Here is an 18906-nt window from a genome sequence, read left to right as displayed (position 1 = left end):
CGATCGCATTGTAGACGAGAAATGTCCTCAGGCGATCATTTTGCGTACTTTCTAAGTAGTTAGAACATCTGTTAGTAATCCGTTCTTATGAAAGTTCTCGTGCCTTTTACTTGGCGTTTGTCATTACCGTCAATTACGTGACTAACATGAAGAAGCTTCTTGATTATTGCCAGTAATTGTACAGATATTAATCGGATTAATTTTTTGAAGTAATCATTAAAAATTTCGATTTAGTTTTTAGGAATTTCACTATATCTCTTTTTCTCTTTTTCAGAAACAAAGATTTTATAACGGAGAAATGATGCAACCTGTATTAATTAATATTAGTTTGACTTGGCCCTAGTAAAGCGATGATAAAATTATTAAAAATATGTAACATTGAAATATATTTTCAGACGGATGGACAGAAAACACATAGTCGCGGTACCACGCGGTATAATTCCAGATCGACAACGGAATCGAGTAATCTTTCTACATCGGAAAGTTCGCCTCGCGATAAGAGTTCCCGTTCAGATGCAGTTCCCAACTTAGAAAAGCATGAGACGCATATCGCGAGAGAAGGTTCGTTTAGATCGCGATCGAAATCAAAGCAGACGGCAGACTTGTCCGTTACCACATCGCGGACAAGTTCGAAGCATTTAAATACGAGTGCCGATAATTCACGAAACCGTCAAAAGTCGCACGCCACACAGGCCCCTAAAGACGAAATAATGAGGGACACGCACGACAACAACAAAGAGAACAGGCCTGAGTCACAAACGCAGAAACGATTGACAGCTTCTCGAAGAATGTCTTCGGACGCATCTCCCGTCTGGATGGACAGTGCAAAGTTGGATGACGAAGTGTTCATGAAGTCACCTGATTTCATGAGATCGAGAACAGGAAGAAAGATTTATCCAAATCCGACGAATCATGGGAGAGAATCGAAAAGTGAAGTAATCCCAACCAGAAAACCTCCAGAAAATGAAAATGTGGAGAAAGTTGAGGGTCCGAGCAGCGAATCGGAAAAGGAGGAAGTACAATCGCAGCACTTAAGGCTCGAGGACGTTACCTCGAAAGCGAACGTGTCGAGGAAGATAGATGCGAAAACCACGAACAGTTCTAGCATCCGTAAAGATGAAGCAAAAGATGTTTTGCTGTCGGGTTCCGAGAGTGTAAGAGTGGACGTTCCTCTCACCGTCGGAAACGAAGACGTCAATCTTCTAACATCCGCCACGGTTTCGTCACTCAACGTGCCCCCCAGACAAGTCTCGAGGCCGGTCAAGGAGAAGGTGGAGAGCAACGATATCGCGAGATCGAGTCCGAAGAAAAGCAGACATCCCGATCGATCGAAGTCTCGTAACAGATCCAAAACGAGAGATCCTAATCTCGAGGCTGCGAATTCAGGTACCTCCCGCCGAGGTTCGTCAAAATCCGGCGGTACCGCGACTGCGGAGACGAACGGACGATCCTCCAGTTCCAGACACAGATCTAACGCAAAGAACATCAATTCGAGAGGCCGTTCCGCGCACAGGTCGAGAGACGCGGTCACGGCGGAAGCAAGAAGTAGCGGTAGACAAAGGAACGCAGATACCGATTCTGAGGCAAATTCAAACAGACGGACGGAAACAAGACGTAACGACAGACGAACGTCCGAGGGGAAGCGTAGATCCAAGGATGGCAGATCGAAAGCTGTGGAAGCCAAGGTAGACGAGCAAGATATCCGAGCGCAATCCAGAAGTCGGTCACGCGCAGCTATCAGCAACCTCGGTAATTTACAGTTTAATCTTGAAACACCAATATTAATATAATTAATATTTAATAAATTAATAATCTCAAGGAGACAATAAATTGTTTCAAGGAGATTATCCTCATTTATAAAGATTGCTTCAATCGCTTGATCATATTTGATCTCTTAATTGATTGCTTATTAGCGATCATTTGATATTAAAATCTCTGAAGAAATATTTGGATTATTTGGATAATTTTGTAGAATTTTTTGCAATTTAAATTTAGAATTGATAATTGATAACGAGAGAAGCAATATTTTTGCATGTTATTTAACTAGAGTTTTAATGATAATATCACGTTTTATTTCAGAGGTTACCACTGCTTATATTCCGAAAGCAACAATTGCCGAAACTACGACCGTTCCTTCCGTAGACATAGAAATTACGACATCCAATACCGCAACAATCAGGCCATCAACAACCGCTCGAACATCCTCTTCAACCGAGCGAGCTTCACGCAACAAGGGAAGAGACAGAGGAGAAAGTTCTCGAGCGAAGAAACCCCCGAAGGAAGATTTCTTCAATTACGGTCTAGGTTTTCGTGGTCGAAAGACCTCGACCGAGGGACCGTCCGCGATTGTTGCGGATCCACAAACTACGTCTAAAAGTGAGACGCAATTACGCGGTAATCCCGGATGGACTCTCAAACGCCGACCTGGTCACGTCAATCACGATGCTTCTTCTTCTTCGACTACATCCACGTCAGTTAATCGAGATCAAACCAACGAAATCGTGTTGCTCAATGATGTGCCGAAGACCACCGAAACGCCGTTAAGTAATAACGTAAAAACCGGACGAAGGGGCACCAAAAGGCCAAAAGCGATGGACGAGAGCAACACCGTATCGGGAGTCGCGGCGAAGAGCACGACAAGGGGCAGTAAAACCTTCAACAAATCCGAAAACTTCGGTCTACCCAAGGGAGTAGAGCGAGAGTCCGAGAGCGACAATTATCCTCCCGCGTTCCGAGCTAGGCTGTCTCAATTGGTGAGTCTGAATTTATTTATATATGAAGACTTGCTTTTACTTTATCTTAACACAAATTGGTTTCTTATTATTTATAGTTTGTCATATTAATTCTTCTCACTGCTAGGAAAATAGAACTTTTCAATCTGTCTTGACTAAAATCAGAAAAAAAGACAGATAATAGTTAAAGTTTGTCTATAATCGGCAGATATATTTTTCCATTACATATTTATTTATTTGTTAAATTATTACATTTAGTTATTGCGAAGGTACCATATATTAATGTACCGTATCGATGTATCTATTTATCCATCAAAATTTATTATAATATGTTAGACGCAAAACTTTCGCGACAAGTGTCTCACAATTCCGTTTCGTTTAAATATTTTGAATTTTTATCGCGAAATCTCTATTTGTTGTTGATAACGCTGTTGAAAAAATTAGTAGTAAAAAAACAAGCACACTTAGTTAAAGAATGCTTTCAGAAAAATTCTAACTCAAAACCTACTGGAGGAAAGAGTACAGCTAGGACCAGCTTGCAGGTAAGACAGTACGCAGGTCTCCTAACATATTTGCTAAATGAACTAATAATTTATTTTAACTTTTAACATATTAACGATTTATAACATTGCATCCTATTTTTTTAAATTTAAGCCCTTTGCAGGCAGTTGAATCTGCGGATGTTGAAAATGCTGCATCTTTAGCATGAAGCAGTAGTTCTTGAATTTTTTATTAAACGGTTTTCACTCAATAGCATGTATGTATCTATATCGACAAGCGCGTAAGGGGAGTGAAACGGTAGAAATATGGTACACGTAAAATTAATTAATTACGGTGGTGATGTCCCCCCTCGATGTGTACAATTCTTATACATATACGTAATTGTATAAAGCTTGAAAAATTCCCCACGTAGGAACATCCGAAGGAACGTACATTCCGACGGCATAAACGATCCAGCTCGAAAACGATGCATGTATCCCAAAAAAACGAAACTGTGGAAAATGAGTTTGCGACAGACGTAGTCTTGCACGTCTCTTCTCTCACGAATCCCCTAACTTCGATATTCGACCCAGATACGCGACAAGTAAGAACATAGCGGCAATTTGGTCAGAACTTTAATGATAGTTTGGTATTGTTGCGCACACTAATCGGGACCGGCTGAGAAATCGCTTTTATCATTCCCATGCGTTCCCATCCACGCTTCGGGGAGTCCCGGAGCTTCCCTTGGATTTTTCAAACGGGTGTCTTCATTGATAGAAACTGTATACCAATTTTTGGTATTACCCTAAGCATACGTAACATTAAATATCACGTTTATTTCCAGTTTTTTGATAAAAAGATTGTAAAAGGAAAGATTTATGTGTGTCTGATTTTATTTTTTCACGAAAGGAAGTGCATTGCGAAAAGAGATCGTTTCTTACGATCGTCAATCGTTGAACGCGCGATCGCTTTTTTGAGATAACTACGATCGGGATATCAAATCTCGACAGAAATTACGATACGAAATAAGGAATGGTGTATTGGTTGCTACAAAACGCGAACTTACATCAACTGCATCATCGAAAGAACCAATCAGAACTGGACGATGATGCGTTATTAACATCTTTATGACTCGCAATACCAATGAAGCTTACTTGGCGATCGGTGATGGTAAACGTGACGTAAACAGTTACGATTCCGAGGAATCTACTCTTCAAAGCTTTCGCCGGAAAGCTTTCGAGATGCGTTTGCGGAAGCTTTTAGCAACCTGGTTGCGACAGTGAACATCCAAACGAGACTGGATTTGAACGGTGTCGCGACGCAAGGAAATGGCGAATCCTCGACGAGAAGTTTTCTCAAGATATATCAATTGCAAAAAGATCGTTAGAGCGGCCTGAAATCTTTCATTAAAATCTTCTGCCGATCTTTCCGTTCGCGATCCTAGTTTTACTTTCAAGCACCCTTAATGAGACGACCGGGAACGGGAGATGACTAGATGTCTATTATCGCGCAATGAATGAATTGGTTTCGGGATTTTGCAAACTGGTTTTGATATAATCAACCTGTCTCTTTCTTCTTACGTTGTCAGTTAGTCCAGAAGAGAAAGTACGCTCGTAGGTAGGTCATTGAAGCAAATCAAATAATGGCCACGTTGTTATTCAAACGGATAATTGAACTTGATTTGATGCGCTTCTCGATATGCCGTGGAAGTTTGTTATTAGGTTTGCCAACTGGAGTGCTAAAGACCTGTTATTTTCAGCTATTTTTCCGCGAAATAAAAAAGCATTTAAAGTAACAATTATATGTGATACTTCAGCGAAGTAAATAAAATTGTAAATGTGTCACGGTATATATAAATTTTAAATCTCTTTTGTCTTGTACTCGGTTTCTTATAAGAATTTATTTTGCTTCGCTGCCTAGTGAGGCAGGAGGAGACTGACACACTCGTAGTAGAAAAAAAAAATAAATAGAAAGGGAATTTAATGGTTGTGTTCCGTGGACTGTAATGGTATCCATTACATTTATCAGAAGCACAAGTAATCGTTCAAAAAATAATATACAATCGCGGCGCAGTTGCTTATTAGAAAAATAAATCCAATTAAAGATAAGTGAAAAAGCTATTACTCTCTTACAAATTATATAAATGTTTGTTATTTATCGTAATGGAAACATTTTAAGTTCGTAGAAATAAATTTTTTTTGAATTGCATGATATAAACCTGAATTAACATCCGATATAAATATATAATTGTAAATACTGTATATATGGAGTATATATTTGCAAATAAGAATATGATGTAGAAAAATGATGTCTCATATTTAAAAAAAAGTATATTGTGCAGAAGTATGCTTTACAAACAATCGACAGTAATAATTTCGATAATTTGCTGAACTTTATGCACTTAACGTACATATCCTTTTTTCTCAAATATTTTATATCGCATACTTACGTATACGGTTTTGCTTACCGCACATTTATATGTATATTACCTTGCATTGCGGGGTTGTAAAGTATTCTTATTTGGGTCGTGGTCTGACGAGAACGATTAAACTTTCAGTCCGCGCCCACGAAATCTTGGTTCGTGTATGTCGTTAGCCAGCTGGTTGCGTGGATCGTCTTCTTTCTTCAGTTCACCAGGCTTCTATTCTTCCCTTAAAAGCAAAGGATGGGTGTAGCGTTCCTTAGACGATCGATATATTAGCCTTTCCGTTATCACATAAAGATAGAATAGTGTTTACGTTCTACACGAGTGAGTTTTCGCGAGCGGTCTTGAGAACGTCGCTTTGAGTCGAGGAAGATAAACCGCCTTAAACGAGGTCGCCGCACTAACAGAATTTACTTCCGAGCTTTCGGCAGTTTGCTTACGAACGCTTGGCGATTATCGTCGCGCACTTAAAATGGAGCTCTTTGAACGACCTTTTCAGGCGACGAAACCTTCAAGCTTGGCGAGTCTGTTCTCCGAAAGATCTAAGATGAAACTGGAGTTAGCCAGGAGATTAATCAAACCCGAATTGAACGTTGACGAGAACGATTTCGATGTAACGACGGCCGCTTATTCCGATAAATTGAAAGCGAAAGAAGTTTCGACGGCCAGCGAAAGCAGGAACGTAGAGAAAACGACGAAAGCGACCAGCAAACTGATCGGCGCGCGTGCCACGCACGGAAGTTCGACGATCGCGAGTGCGCCAAAAGAAAAATCGACCGTGAGAGGCAGGTGGAAGCTTTTGGAGACCAGAAAATTGCCGAAAGATCGAAATGTCGAAGCTCCGCTTAGATCGCTCACGACCAAGAAAAGCCGAGTGACTTCTGAAAGAGCGGTCATACCTCCCTCCGTCGAAGAAATGTCAACGAGGAGCGTTACCGAGTTGAATGCTATACCACGTCGCTATACAACAATTACGGTTTCACATCGCGATGCCGTGGAAGGAACGGCCACCACGACTGTCGATACGACGAAAGTCCGATCTCGGACGAGTACCACGGCATCGCAGGAGGAGACATCAACTTTAGCAAACTCGGTGGAAGAAAATAGCATTATTACAACCATCGAACCGCTGAAGCTGGATAAAACATTCATCGAAACTATTACTGTTGCGTCGATCAAGGACGCGTTAGCGGAATCGAAAGCCCGCCCTACAGAGTTCCCTCAAGAGGTAACCCTATCACCGGCCGTCACCACATCGAGCGGTATACTTTCGTCGTCCACGTCGTCGACGACGAAATCAGAAAAGCTGTATCCGGTTTATATTCCCGACTCGAAGGAATACAACTTGTTAGACGATAGTGAGAAGACAACGACTCCGAGCGACACGAGTAAGAGCAGCGTTCGACCCCGTTATACGATACAGCAGGAGCAACCGGACAAGGTGGCGGTTTCTATGGTGACGTCGAGGACCGTCGGGCCCACCAGCAGATACATCCGGAAGAAATCGGGCGTCTTCACGCCGTACGACGCCGCTCCCAAGACATCCAGCACGGAGGCAGCGATTACGCAGACGAAGAGACGGGAATTCCGTCCACGAACGTCGACTTACAGGAGGCATTCCGAGGTGCTGACTAGCCAGGTGGCGGTTCGGCAATCGGCGACGGTCGAACAAACGACCGCCGGCGTACCCATCACTCCAAAGCCGACCAAGTTTGTCTCTCAGGTCGTCACGCCGAGTCCTCGTTCCTCGTCCTCCGAGCCATTCGTCAGCGTGCGAATCGACACTTCGAACGACACTGCTACGCGAACGTCCGGTATCGCCGAAAGCAGTAACGGTAACAGCGGCAACTCCAACGTCTTCAACCCTACCAGGAGCACGTATCTCACCACCTCGAACACCACTACGCTGCTCGAGCAACTACGAAGCACTGTAGCACCGCTACTAAACAACTTGGGTGACAAGACCCCCATCTTCTCCGGAGCTTATTCCAACGTGAATACCGCGGTAAGCGATTAAACGTATTTTAGGAGATTATTAATTTTCTGTTTAGCACAAAATTAAATTAATACGTGTCTCAATTGTATTCCATTAATTCTATATAATATGTGTAGTTGAAAGAATGATTACTTTCGTACGCCTATACGTATTTAAAATAAAGTATCTTTTTATCTATTATTTTTATTTTTTTATATTATTATATGTCTTACTTATCTATTTTGGGAATATTTTATTATCATTAATTAATCCTGTATTAATTTAATTTGATTTAAAAAATTTTAATAAATGATATGTTTACCGCGATGCATAATTGTAACTTTTATACTCCAGGAAGAAATGTGTTAAAAGTATGTAATTATTTTTTATGACTATAGAATTCAGCCCGCAGGATAACGCCTAACGGTTCCCCGCCGAGATTCAGCGCGAGATACAAAGGAGCAGAATTGTTTGTAAGAAAACCGTCCGTTGGTCAAGCTGTGGTACCGTCACTCACAACGTCGTCGACTACGACCTCGACACCGATAGAGGTAAGACTTTTGAGGATTTTGGAGAGAATTTTATGAGGGAAATGTCATCGAGGACAGACGAACCTTTCCTTGTTTAATTAATGCACATTGTACAATTGCACCTTTCAATTACATGCTGTGTACTCAATCGAATAGAAAGCGATGATTCATAAACTTGCCAGCTTTAATTTTACGCTTTAACAGCAACAATTCGCATCGACGCGATATTCTCATTTCGCGATACGCTATCTCTCGTTATTTTATGATAAATATATGTTTATCATAAATATCTCGCGTTACATATGTTGATGTATTCATAGAGAAAAAAGCCTTTATTCTTAGAAACAACGATGTTGCGAATTTACACGGTAGTTGTAAATTTGTAATATATATATATTTTTTTATATATGACTGAATATTATATCTGACTTAGCATTATCTCAAGATAAAGTACTCGTATTTTATATGCCCTTTATGTATTATGTGTATATGTATACAATATCATGCTATGCATTCCACTGTATGTGAAGTAGACTTTTCACATAGTCTAAAAAATAAGCCTTAATAAGTCGTAGTATAAAAAAAAGCTCGCGACAAAAAGATCCAGGTAAGGCGGTATGCAAGCCGAAAATGCGTTAATGGTTCCCTTCAGAAGAAGTTACGTGAGGTAATTTTCTGTGATTAAAAGGTGTTCCCTACGAAAGTACCAGAGGATTCCGAAGCAGTTGCACCGCCATGGACCAGCTCTATCGTCTCAACCCCATCGTGCGATCTCGTACTTAATCGTATCGATGCAAACAGCCTGCGTTAATCTGACCACCCTCTGATCATAATAAGAAACCGTTTTCATTCGTCACACGCCTTCCTCAATTTTACTCTATTTTTTTTTAGCGAATAGCCGAAGTATAACGACTGTCGTACGAGTTACAGATGCATTTTTCAAATTGCGTTAACAATAGCTTCAATAGATTTAGTCTATGTTTATCTGTAAATATCAACACACTTAAAAAAAACACATTTCTCTTGCTTCGAAAGAACACGTCAGCACAAGCATATAATCATTGCACAAACAAGTTACTGGGACTAAGGTCGATTTATAAAGATCATTAAATATCACGTTCTAACACTTAGGAGAAGGATATATTCGTCTCGGAAAAAAAATAGAAGGATGACTTATTAACTTCGAGGAAGATTAATGCACGGTCATCGGTTATGTCACGTTATCGCATAGCACTCACGTATCATACACTTATATGTGCAAATATTGTATTATACAATTTTATATTTTTTTAGTAATAAATGTATTGATTTTTTAGCATTGCACGCGATTAGCAATTGTCTGCTCTTATTTAGCCATGTTAGAATTAAAATAGAGTTAAAATCAAATAAATAATATATATACATATGTTATGGAAAACAATTTTTTTTTACAAAGGAAGAGAAAATAAAACGGTGAATGTTAATTTCTAGTTTTATTCTTATTTCATCTATGATGTATATTTATAGACATAACACAAAATTATAAGTGAATTAGAAAAGCAGTATTGAGACGTTTTGAGTAAAGAAACCGTGATATTTCTTTGTAACATTACTTAGTCTACCCCAATTGTAAAAATCAGATTCAGTTTGAATATATATAAAATGGTAGAAGACAAAATAATTTATTGGCTCCAAAATAGTATAACTGCAAAAACCGCAAGAATTATATACGACCAGAAAAAAGTCATATTTTAGATACGATTTCCTTAGTAATTAGATGAATATAACTATAGAAGTAATATCTTTCATTATATTACTAATGAAGCTTTTTATAAAATATCGAGAACATATTATAACGTTTCGATAATGTTGAAAATGCGTGCACCTCTGTAGTTCTTGAGTTGTTTTCGATTGCTTCAATTTCTGCTAATGTAATATAAATAAAAATTTCTGTACTTTACTAAATCACAGAAATTGTCAACATATTTACAATAAATCCACAGATATTTGTTTCACTGTCCGTCTCTCAGCATTTATCATCCATCTCTGTCATGTTGCATCTTTATCCGCGATTTGATATTTTATCTCGACATTAATGTATCTTCGAGAGTCATCTCGAATACAGATGCAATCTATCTTGATTCTATAAAGACATTTGCATGTTCTATCTCATTAAGGAAATATCGGTCTTGGGCAGCGAGAAGTGAAAGTACACATTTGCTTATAATAGATCTATATACCAGTGAGCATTCTATATCTTCTATCTCTCTTCGTAGCACATGATAAAATAAGAACGGCCGTCATGCATCCTTCGCTATCAATATGTTTCATTTTTTTATTTTCTATTTCTTCTTCATCAATTAAAAAATTTCGTAGTTATTCTATAATTCTAATATGTCTATATTTATATATATATATATATAAATTTCGTTTTTTATGAAGCTTTTAAAATATCGAAGCGATTATATCAGACTTAGATCAGTTTCGCGCGATAATTTTGCACAACGCGAGTAACTCTGGTACTTGGCACGTGCCGCAAACGTTCGCCGTTTTTTAGGCTTCCATCGGGCAATCGTGCGAGAAATTGTTAATGTAATACTTCCGTAATAATGTAATAGCGAAAGTACGTCGGTGGAGGCCTCTGTAGATGCAAGGTAAGAGCCGGCAATATCCCGTAGAAGAGAAAAAGGTGTCGTAGACGAGAGGGGAACTAGTCTCTCCGTCTCTCCCCGCTGTTTCTGAGTAATCTTTTAATCTTAAGAACAAGTTCCAAGTCACGGCTGTTACATCGAGACTTTACATTCGGCGACAATTCTCTTTCCTCTTGCACTAGTTCGTACATGTACCCAGAGATGGTGTATGCTCACATATAACCGTATCCACTTGTATAATTGTATTTTTGTTAATTGTATTTGCGTTTAGGCCATAAAAATTGTTTTATCAAATAACACACTAATAAGAAATATTGTACCTAATCGCGTTACCGTTGTATTCATTTGAGTGCACACCTGTAAATGTTGCAATCATATCACATATCTGTAAATAGAACAACTAAAACGTATTAACTCTTAAACGCGAAGGCTACTGTCGTTCATGCTGTGATTAGCATTTTTTCAAGCCTGAACCTAAGCTCACGCCAGAGTTCGACGCGCTTAAGGGTTGAAACGCCGCCCTCGACATGCAAATTACGCGCGATTACAAAAAAAAGCCTTCCAGGTTTAACCGATCTCTGTTTGAACCCGACTTAGTTTGTCACCGTAATTGCACCAAAGTGTGTACAGCACTCGCACGCACCGAATTTCTGATTGCAGAATTCCGGTTCGGCACCGCCCGTTGCCATCAACAGCCCCGGCGAGCCCAGATTCGTCACTTTTTATCAGGCGTTAGAGTCGGCTAGCATAAGAAACGAGAATCTGGGCGCGGAAGACGTGCCTCGGCGACTAACTGGCGTGGTAACGAAGGTAGACCCTAACGCTACTGTACCTAACGGCGCCGGTAACGACATTGCTAACAACAATGACACCACCGCATCAATCACCGCGACTACTACATCCTCCCTAGATACCACTACTACCACAGACACTACCACTACCGCCGCACAGTCGGCGACAGACAATTCGCTCACTTTATTGAGATTAGGTGCGGAGGGTAGTACTGACAGTGGCTCGGAAACCGCCACGACAACGGTACAAACCCTCGTAGGCCCGGACACGAACGGGGGAGAAACAACTCCGGTCCCCATCTCGGAATTGCCCGGGACCACCCTCCCTGCTAACACGATAACGAACTTACCACCGTCCGATGCGGATTTCCCGAGTACCACGGAACCGTTCACCACCACCGAAACCGCTACGTCGACGAGCGTCGCCGATATAACTTCGGTAGCGGATTCCTCGACGGAATCCGTCCCCGATGGCGCTCGATCTACCGAACCGATAGACACGAGTATCGAGACCACGGAGGTAGCGTCGCTGCCCATCACCGAGACGATAAATGCAAACATGTCCATGCCCGCTTCTCAGAATCTGCAAACGGCGAGTGATGCACCGGATACAACCGTACCACCCCTGATCACCGAAAGCTTCACCGTGACGTACATACCACCGGAAGTGACGACTATGCCCGCGATAAATGATACGTCGGAGAGCGTCGAGACGAATACCGTGCAACAGCCCGAGGAAACGACGCCTCGCACAGTGGAAACTACCGAGGCAGTCGAGGATATAGAAACGAATACCGTAGATCAGTCCGATGCGACGATTCCGTCTCAGACGACGGAAACCACGAGCACCACCGAGCCGACCACGACAGAGATTTCGAATGACATAATCGAGCTCCGTGCGACGACGTCACCCGCCTTCTCGTCCACGTACCGCACGCGATTGATCGATTACGCGGAAGATATTCTATCGCGTTTGTCGCAAAAAAAGAGTTTCTACACGGTTAGACCACCGGTCCAAAGGCCCACCGTCACGACGACCGTTTCCCCCGAGCTGTCCAACACGATACCGGATTCGTCGTCGACGAATACGGAGAACCCGGCGCAACCGGAAGAGACGACTACCGTGCGGGCAGCTGGACCGGGAACGACGGAGTCACTAGACTTCGATGTAGAATTCGTGCCGACCACGACGAACGGACCGGAAGTGACCATTCGAAACCTTGCCACCGCGCCTCAGGGTCAGTCCAACGGCCAAGAGACGAACGCACAGAATACATTAGACTCGAGTACTACAATCGGACAGACATTATCGAGTGACAACGCGACATCGAATCCCGAATCGACGACGATAGCTCAGGACGAAGAAGCTATGACCGCCACGCTGACCTCGCGACTCTTTGATCCCGTTACGGAGAACGACCCCCAGTCGTCTAACGATACGTTGCTCGCTGAGCTAATGACTATCGCGAAGACTCTCTTCACGGAAGCGATGAACGACACGCGGCAGTCGATTCAGACTGACGGCACGGTAGGAAATGATGATAGAAATCGAACCGTGTCCTTGAACGGCACGTCAGAAGCTACCACTGTACCCCCGGAACTTTCGAGCCCTTTAGAAAGTATAAACGTTACAACGCCCATTGATTTACCCGGAAACGAAAGAGAAGATAATTCCACCCTCGGCCCTGTTGTAGGATCGAATATTACGTTAGTGGAATCTAACACGCGACCCGCCGATGTCGAAAACCCAGTCAATGTAGGTGATGTTACAACAATGTCCCTTTCGCAGATAAATACCGAAACACCAAACATCATTATGGTTACGGGCAGCATGAGTTCGGAGCTAACTACTAATACGTTTGACTCACAACTATCTAATCCGATTGAATCATCCAATAATAATACCGAACAACCATCTATTATGACTGTTCCGAATAACGAGATTGAATTGTCGAATCGTTTACCGGAATTCGGAATGGACCTCATTACCAATAATCCCTTAACGACCTCCGTTACCGCGAATACAGAGAGAATGCTGCTCGACGCCGACATAAACGAGTCCACGACGTCGGGCACGGTAACGGAATTAACCACTAGTGTAGCTATGACGGAAATAAACGTTGTACAAACGAACGCCGTAGACACCACTAATCAGACACCGGAACCCACCACGATAGTGCCTGCATCTGACCCGCAGGCTACAAACGGCCAATCCCTCGTAGCAAATGCCTCGGATATCGGTACAACACTTCCAACGGTATCCGATACGAGCGATACTCAGCCATTTGGTACCGAACCTCCCGTCACGGAATCAGTTCGTAACTTAATAAGTTCCACCGACACCACCACTAATCGATTCAACGACATAACAACAACAAATGCCCCTCAAACGCTAACCGATCTCGTAAGCGAGATGCCAAATCTTATTGCCCGTTTACAGGATACAACGGCAACGACAACAACCGCCCAAGGGACGGCTGGTTCGAGAATCATTCAACCCGAGCAAACGACCGAAACCATCATCACCACCATAACAACCATCACCGTTCCTAACGTCACAGCATCAACCATCAATTCCACCACGACCCCCTTGTCCTTTGTCACCGCGACACCTGTCCTGTCCTCATCAGTCGAACCAATGACCACGACGACGTCGACAACGTCGTCGCGATCCGAGCTCACTACCATCGTCGGACCGCCGTCCGAAACGACCACCACGACTGCCGACATAAACGAGAACCTCGTCTCCACCGAGACGACGACCGATACCTCGACTACGCAAGGCACTACGGTCACCCCGAACGAATCGGACGACCTGAACGCGATATCTAGGATAAACGGCGGGGAATCAAGTAACGCGACGACGACGACGACGACAAGTGCCGCACCACTCACGGATACCTCGACCACAACGACTACGTCGACTACCGCACGGACCACCGTGCTAAATCGAGTATCGCCACCTCCGGTGTTCACGCCTTTCGGCGCTCTGAACACAGGACCCTATCTGGGACGTTTCGGCGGCAGTCAAGTGACGTCGGCCCCGAGATTAGGCTCTTCCAAGGCGCCCGTTCGCGATTACCTGATTTATGGTATCTATCCCAACAAGACCATCGTGCGGAAACGGCCGGAGGACAATCTGATCGACGGCAGAAACGTGGATAGCCCGTACGTGATATTCGGCATCTATCCGGACGGCAGATTAGTCCGGAAGTTTCCCAACGGGACGATAATACCGGAATCACCCAGGAACCCGGTCGAGGTTGTGTTCACACTTAGAACTATCACTACTACTAACCGACCAGCACCCAGGCCCTACTATAACCAGGCTAATCAAGCGGGCGTTTATAACAACCAGTATCAAGCCCCGGTGTACTTTAATAATGGTAGACCCGTGGATGAGCTGACGGGAGGCGCCCAGAGCCCCGGACCCCTTGATTTTGGACTTATCGGTAATGCGATCGGCGTTACTCCTGGAGGCCCCAATTTCGCGGGACCATTTGGTCTCCCTGCTAGCGTCCCGAGCACAAACAAAATGGTATCTTTATCTCATCTTTTCATCAAATTCGTATTTTATACGCGCAACGAGTTTGATCAGGAATCAAATCGCGGTTGAGAAACGAGTCGCGTTTCCTGGCTCTTAAGATATTTAGAAATCGTTGCTGCGCGAAAGTAACCTGAACTGATTTAACGTTAATATGTAGAAGTCAGATTTTTATTAGAATTATTATCTGCATTTTATTATTACAGTTTCTACACTTCTAAAAGATTGCATATTTATCTCGTTAGTTTTTAAAAGCTGTCATTATTCTAGTACACGTTATGTTGTAGAATATATATAAGTTTCTATTCAGTTCTGAGTTGCAATCTGGAATTAATATCGCGTTTAAATATAATATCAATTAAAAAGCAGATAATATCACGCTTAGTGCGAAATGCGGATATGCGGCATGTTAATGGCCAGCATTTCTAATTCTTTTTGTTTCTATTCAGCATAAAATATCATTCGGTAAATTATCGGTTTCATAACACGCTCTTTCTCTGTCTCTCGCTGGATAATTGTTACGTAATATTGATAGATTAACAATTCAATTTCTCGATATAACTTTGCTGGCAAACTTTCTTCTTTCATAATATGCTTTACATTTTTGATGTAATTTTAATAAAATGCATTTCAATACTTTTTTTCCAGGTCAAAAATATCGAATGCTATACAACGGCTGTACACAGAGTATCATTGTAAATTTGTAAATAGTTGTGACACAGATTTGTAGCACTTTTGTTCGCCCATTTGCACTTTTGATTTATTTTTTACGCACTGTACATTCTGTTAGATATAGCATATGCAATCTGATCACATGGTCTCACTTGTGCTGAATATTTCGTATATCTCACAGTACATTAAAAATATTTTACAAGATTTATCATTACAGATTATATAACGCGCACGACATATGTTATAGCAAAATTAAAAGAAAATATTTTTATTATTCTTTTGAAATTTTTTTATTAAAGTTGTGTTCAAGTATTTTTACATTTTACATTAAAACGAACTGTATAGAATGACATTTTATTATGACATATTTTTAGTCCGATTATTTGCAGACACGTTAAAAACAATATTTTACTTAAAAAAAATTACAAAATATATTTTATAAATATATTTTTGTTATAAATTTATATGAACGAATACTTAAAAAAAGTAAAATTTTGTTATTTTAAAACTAAAGAATTCAAGATACAAAGGAAATCTACTAAAAAAATATTAAAGGGCATAAAAATATTATGTTTTTATTTGATAACAAATGACACGATCGCACCAATCTCGTTTCTTTCGCAATATTTGAAGAATATTGCAAGTTTATGAACTCTATTTCTATTCACTATATTAAAGTTTTTTTATAAAATTATTAAATGGACGTAAATATTTCAGAGTGATATTTTACTAAATACCCAAATGGGTAAAATACCGAATGCGTTCGGTAACCTGCAGTCGCCAAATAGCGGTCAAATACAAGGTCCGATCGGCCCTCCTATTATCCAGGATCGCGAAAGAAACGAAGCTTCTCGGACAAGAGTGACGTCTGATCAACGTAGCTCTGTATATATCGGACAGGTAGTGAAGAAAATCATATGTGATTAAACGTTATGTGATTAAACATTATGTGATTAATGATTAATGAACTAAAAGGAGAAAACACTTGAAAACAATCATAAATATATTTCAGGATAAATTTATTAATTATCAGATTGACGGTGCACCTGTTATCAATCCAAAAGTCGTTGATGTAAGAATAAATTCAGTGGCTGTAAGTAATCAAATAAAAATGTGAACAATTTTTAATAATAGATTTATTTTTACTAATAAATTTTCTTGCTTTTGTTTGCTAACGATTTAAAAATTAAAAAATTACACGCTTCTCTTGTCATAGCAAAAGAAACACAAATATCTTATTTCACGCGCTTAATGTAATCTATTACTAAAGATATCTTGATATGAGTATCGTACTTTTTAACGATGACTTACCAAACTAAATAAATATTGCGAAAAATATATAAACTATAGCTACTGCAAGTATGTAGAAATAAAGAATGTATGAAACACAGAATTATCAATTTATTATTTTGTTATTAGACTTCTATGAACGAAGGTACGGCATCATCCACGGCGTCAATCCCGCCTTTTGAAAATTTGCTGAACAATCAGGCAGGTGGTAGTGTAATAACAGCACCTCCCGGTTTTCCTTGGAGGGACCCTCTTGATTTGATATTCGGTATCACCACCAATTCACCTGTACAAACAGCATCTGTGGCATCAAATCAATTAGTGCGTATTATATAAATAGCAATTGATATTTAAAATCGCACACAAATATTGCTAAAATGTGACTGAACATGTATTAGAAGCTATTATTAAATAATATATTAATAATAATACAGATATTAAATAATATATTTCTTGAAATCGTTAATTTATTTAAAAAATACAGGATAACACGAGAATAAATAACGTTTAAATATTTATCGCACTTTTTTTCTGTTTTCTTCATTCATGTTGTTTTATTCATGAATATATTCTCTTTATTATTTATAGGACGAGCCGACCGAAAGCAATGCGCCGATCATGTCGCGTCCCATAAATCCCTTGGTGGAAGTTTTCACACCAGCGAACAGTGCAACGCCAACATCCACAACCAGCACAGCTACCGCTGGCACTACACCTACTACTACTACTGCCAGTACCACCACTACTCCTACTACTACTGTCGGTACTACTCCTACTACTACTACTAGTACTACTAGTACTACTACCACACCAGCACCAACGACTACTGCTGCTACTACCACTACTACCACCACCACCACGACAACTACCACAACGACTACTACTACTTCGACAACAACACCCGCAACGACCACGACAAGCCAAACAACGACAGGTACAGCTACACTTACTACGATCCCTCGGCTTGCACAAGCCGCTTCCTTCATAAATACTTACGCTGTACCGTATACAACAGCAGGTCGAGGAACGGTTCCATCGTCATCCACCGCATCGATAATATCTGCGGACAACATATTAAACAGATTACAAACGAATACGATGGAGAATCCTTTTGGTACTACGTTCGGAGATTTGGCTTTCCTGAATTCATTGGTAAATTTTGTTTGTTTGCAGTTCATATCAGCGATCTTTTCAGTATTATTTCTTCCTTGAAGTACCGAAAAACATTGATGAGTACTTGATTGTATAATGTAATGAGCTATATAACCCAATAAGTTAGTATAGCAAAGAATCTTCTTATTCTTATCTTTTGTAGTTACAGAATAACAACGACATTAAGTCCACCACGCCGAAAACGCTAAGTGAGGTAGAGCAAATATTAGCAAACAGGGTGAGCAAAATAAATAGTAACGTTTAGAATAAGCACAGTTACTTCCCCATTTAATGTACAAAGCAAATGAAATAATTAATTAGCAAAATTAAATTTAACAAACACTTTCCGTTAATGTTTTTATATCTCTTGTAGATTTTGTCACTTGCACTGGCTAATCCTGGACCGACGCGATCGCCAAAAGCGATTCAAGCAGTGAATTTGAATACGAATCCGAACGCCGTCAAGAATCGCCCGTCATCCGAATCATCTTCCAAGCCGATAATAATCGACTTATTACCAGTTTCACCACCAAGCGTTACCAGCAGCAGCACATCACCTACGAAGAGATACACCGAAGCAATTACGACGACAAAAGCTACCACTGCGTCGACTATCACGACTACGGCACCAGTCGTTATCACTGCCAAGCCTAAAACGACAGCGAGACCCAAAGCTACCACGTCT

The 18906-nt window shown here is 40.9% G+C and overlaps 1 protein-coding gene across 8 annotated transcripts in view; it reads left to right on the top strand.

The window, feature by feature from the left end:
* Positions 1-18906, top strand: part of LOC143900420 (uncharacterized) — a 50515-nt gene that overhangs the window by 27150 nt on the left and 4459 nt on the right. For 2 of the 8 annotated variants that reach the window (XM_077411743.1, XM_077411744.1), the window contains exons 3-15: positions 396-1749; positions 2080-2753; positions 3218-3274; positions 3646-3816; positions 6137-7642; positions 8011-8163; positions 11433-15101; positions 16497-16679; positions 16792-16872; positions 17199-17390; positions 17658-18221; positions 18385-18459; positions 18595-18906. The exon at positions 18595-18906 is cut by the window's right edge and continues 394 nt beyond it. In XM_077411743.1, the coding sequence (XP_077267869.1) occupies positions 396-1749; positions 2080-2753; positions 3218-3274; positions 3646-3816; positions 6137-7642; positions 8011-8163; positions 11433-15101; positions 16497-16679; positions 16792-16872; positions 17199-17390; positions 17658-18221; positions 18385-18459; positions 18595-18906 (8991 nt within the window). The remainder of the gene's footprint in view (positions 1-395; positions 1750-2079; positions 2754-3217; positions 3275-3645; positions 3817-6136; positions 7643-8010; positions 8164-11432; positions 15102-16496; positions 16680-16791; positions 16873-17198; positions 17391-17657; positions 18222-18384; positions 18460-18594) is intronic. The other 6 variants (XM_077411749.1, XM_077411748.1, XM_077411746.1 and 3 more) reach the window with 6 other exon arrangements.

This window comes from Temnothorax americanus, unplaced genomic scaffold, assembly GCF_048541705.1.
Source record: "Temnothorax americanus isolate GAGA-0224 unplaced genomic scaffold, ASM4854170v1 Scaffold3, whole genome shotgun sequence".
NCBI classification, from domain to species: domain Eukaryota; kingdom Metazoa; phylum Arthropoda; class Insecta; order Hymenoptera; family Formicidae; genus Temnothorax; species Temnothorax americanus.
This window is presented reverse-complemented; position numbering and strand designations above follow the sequence as displayed.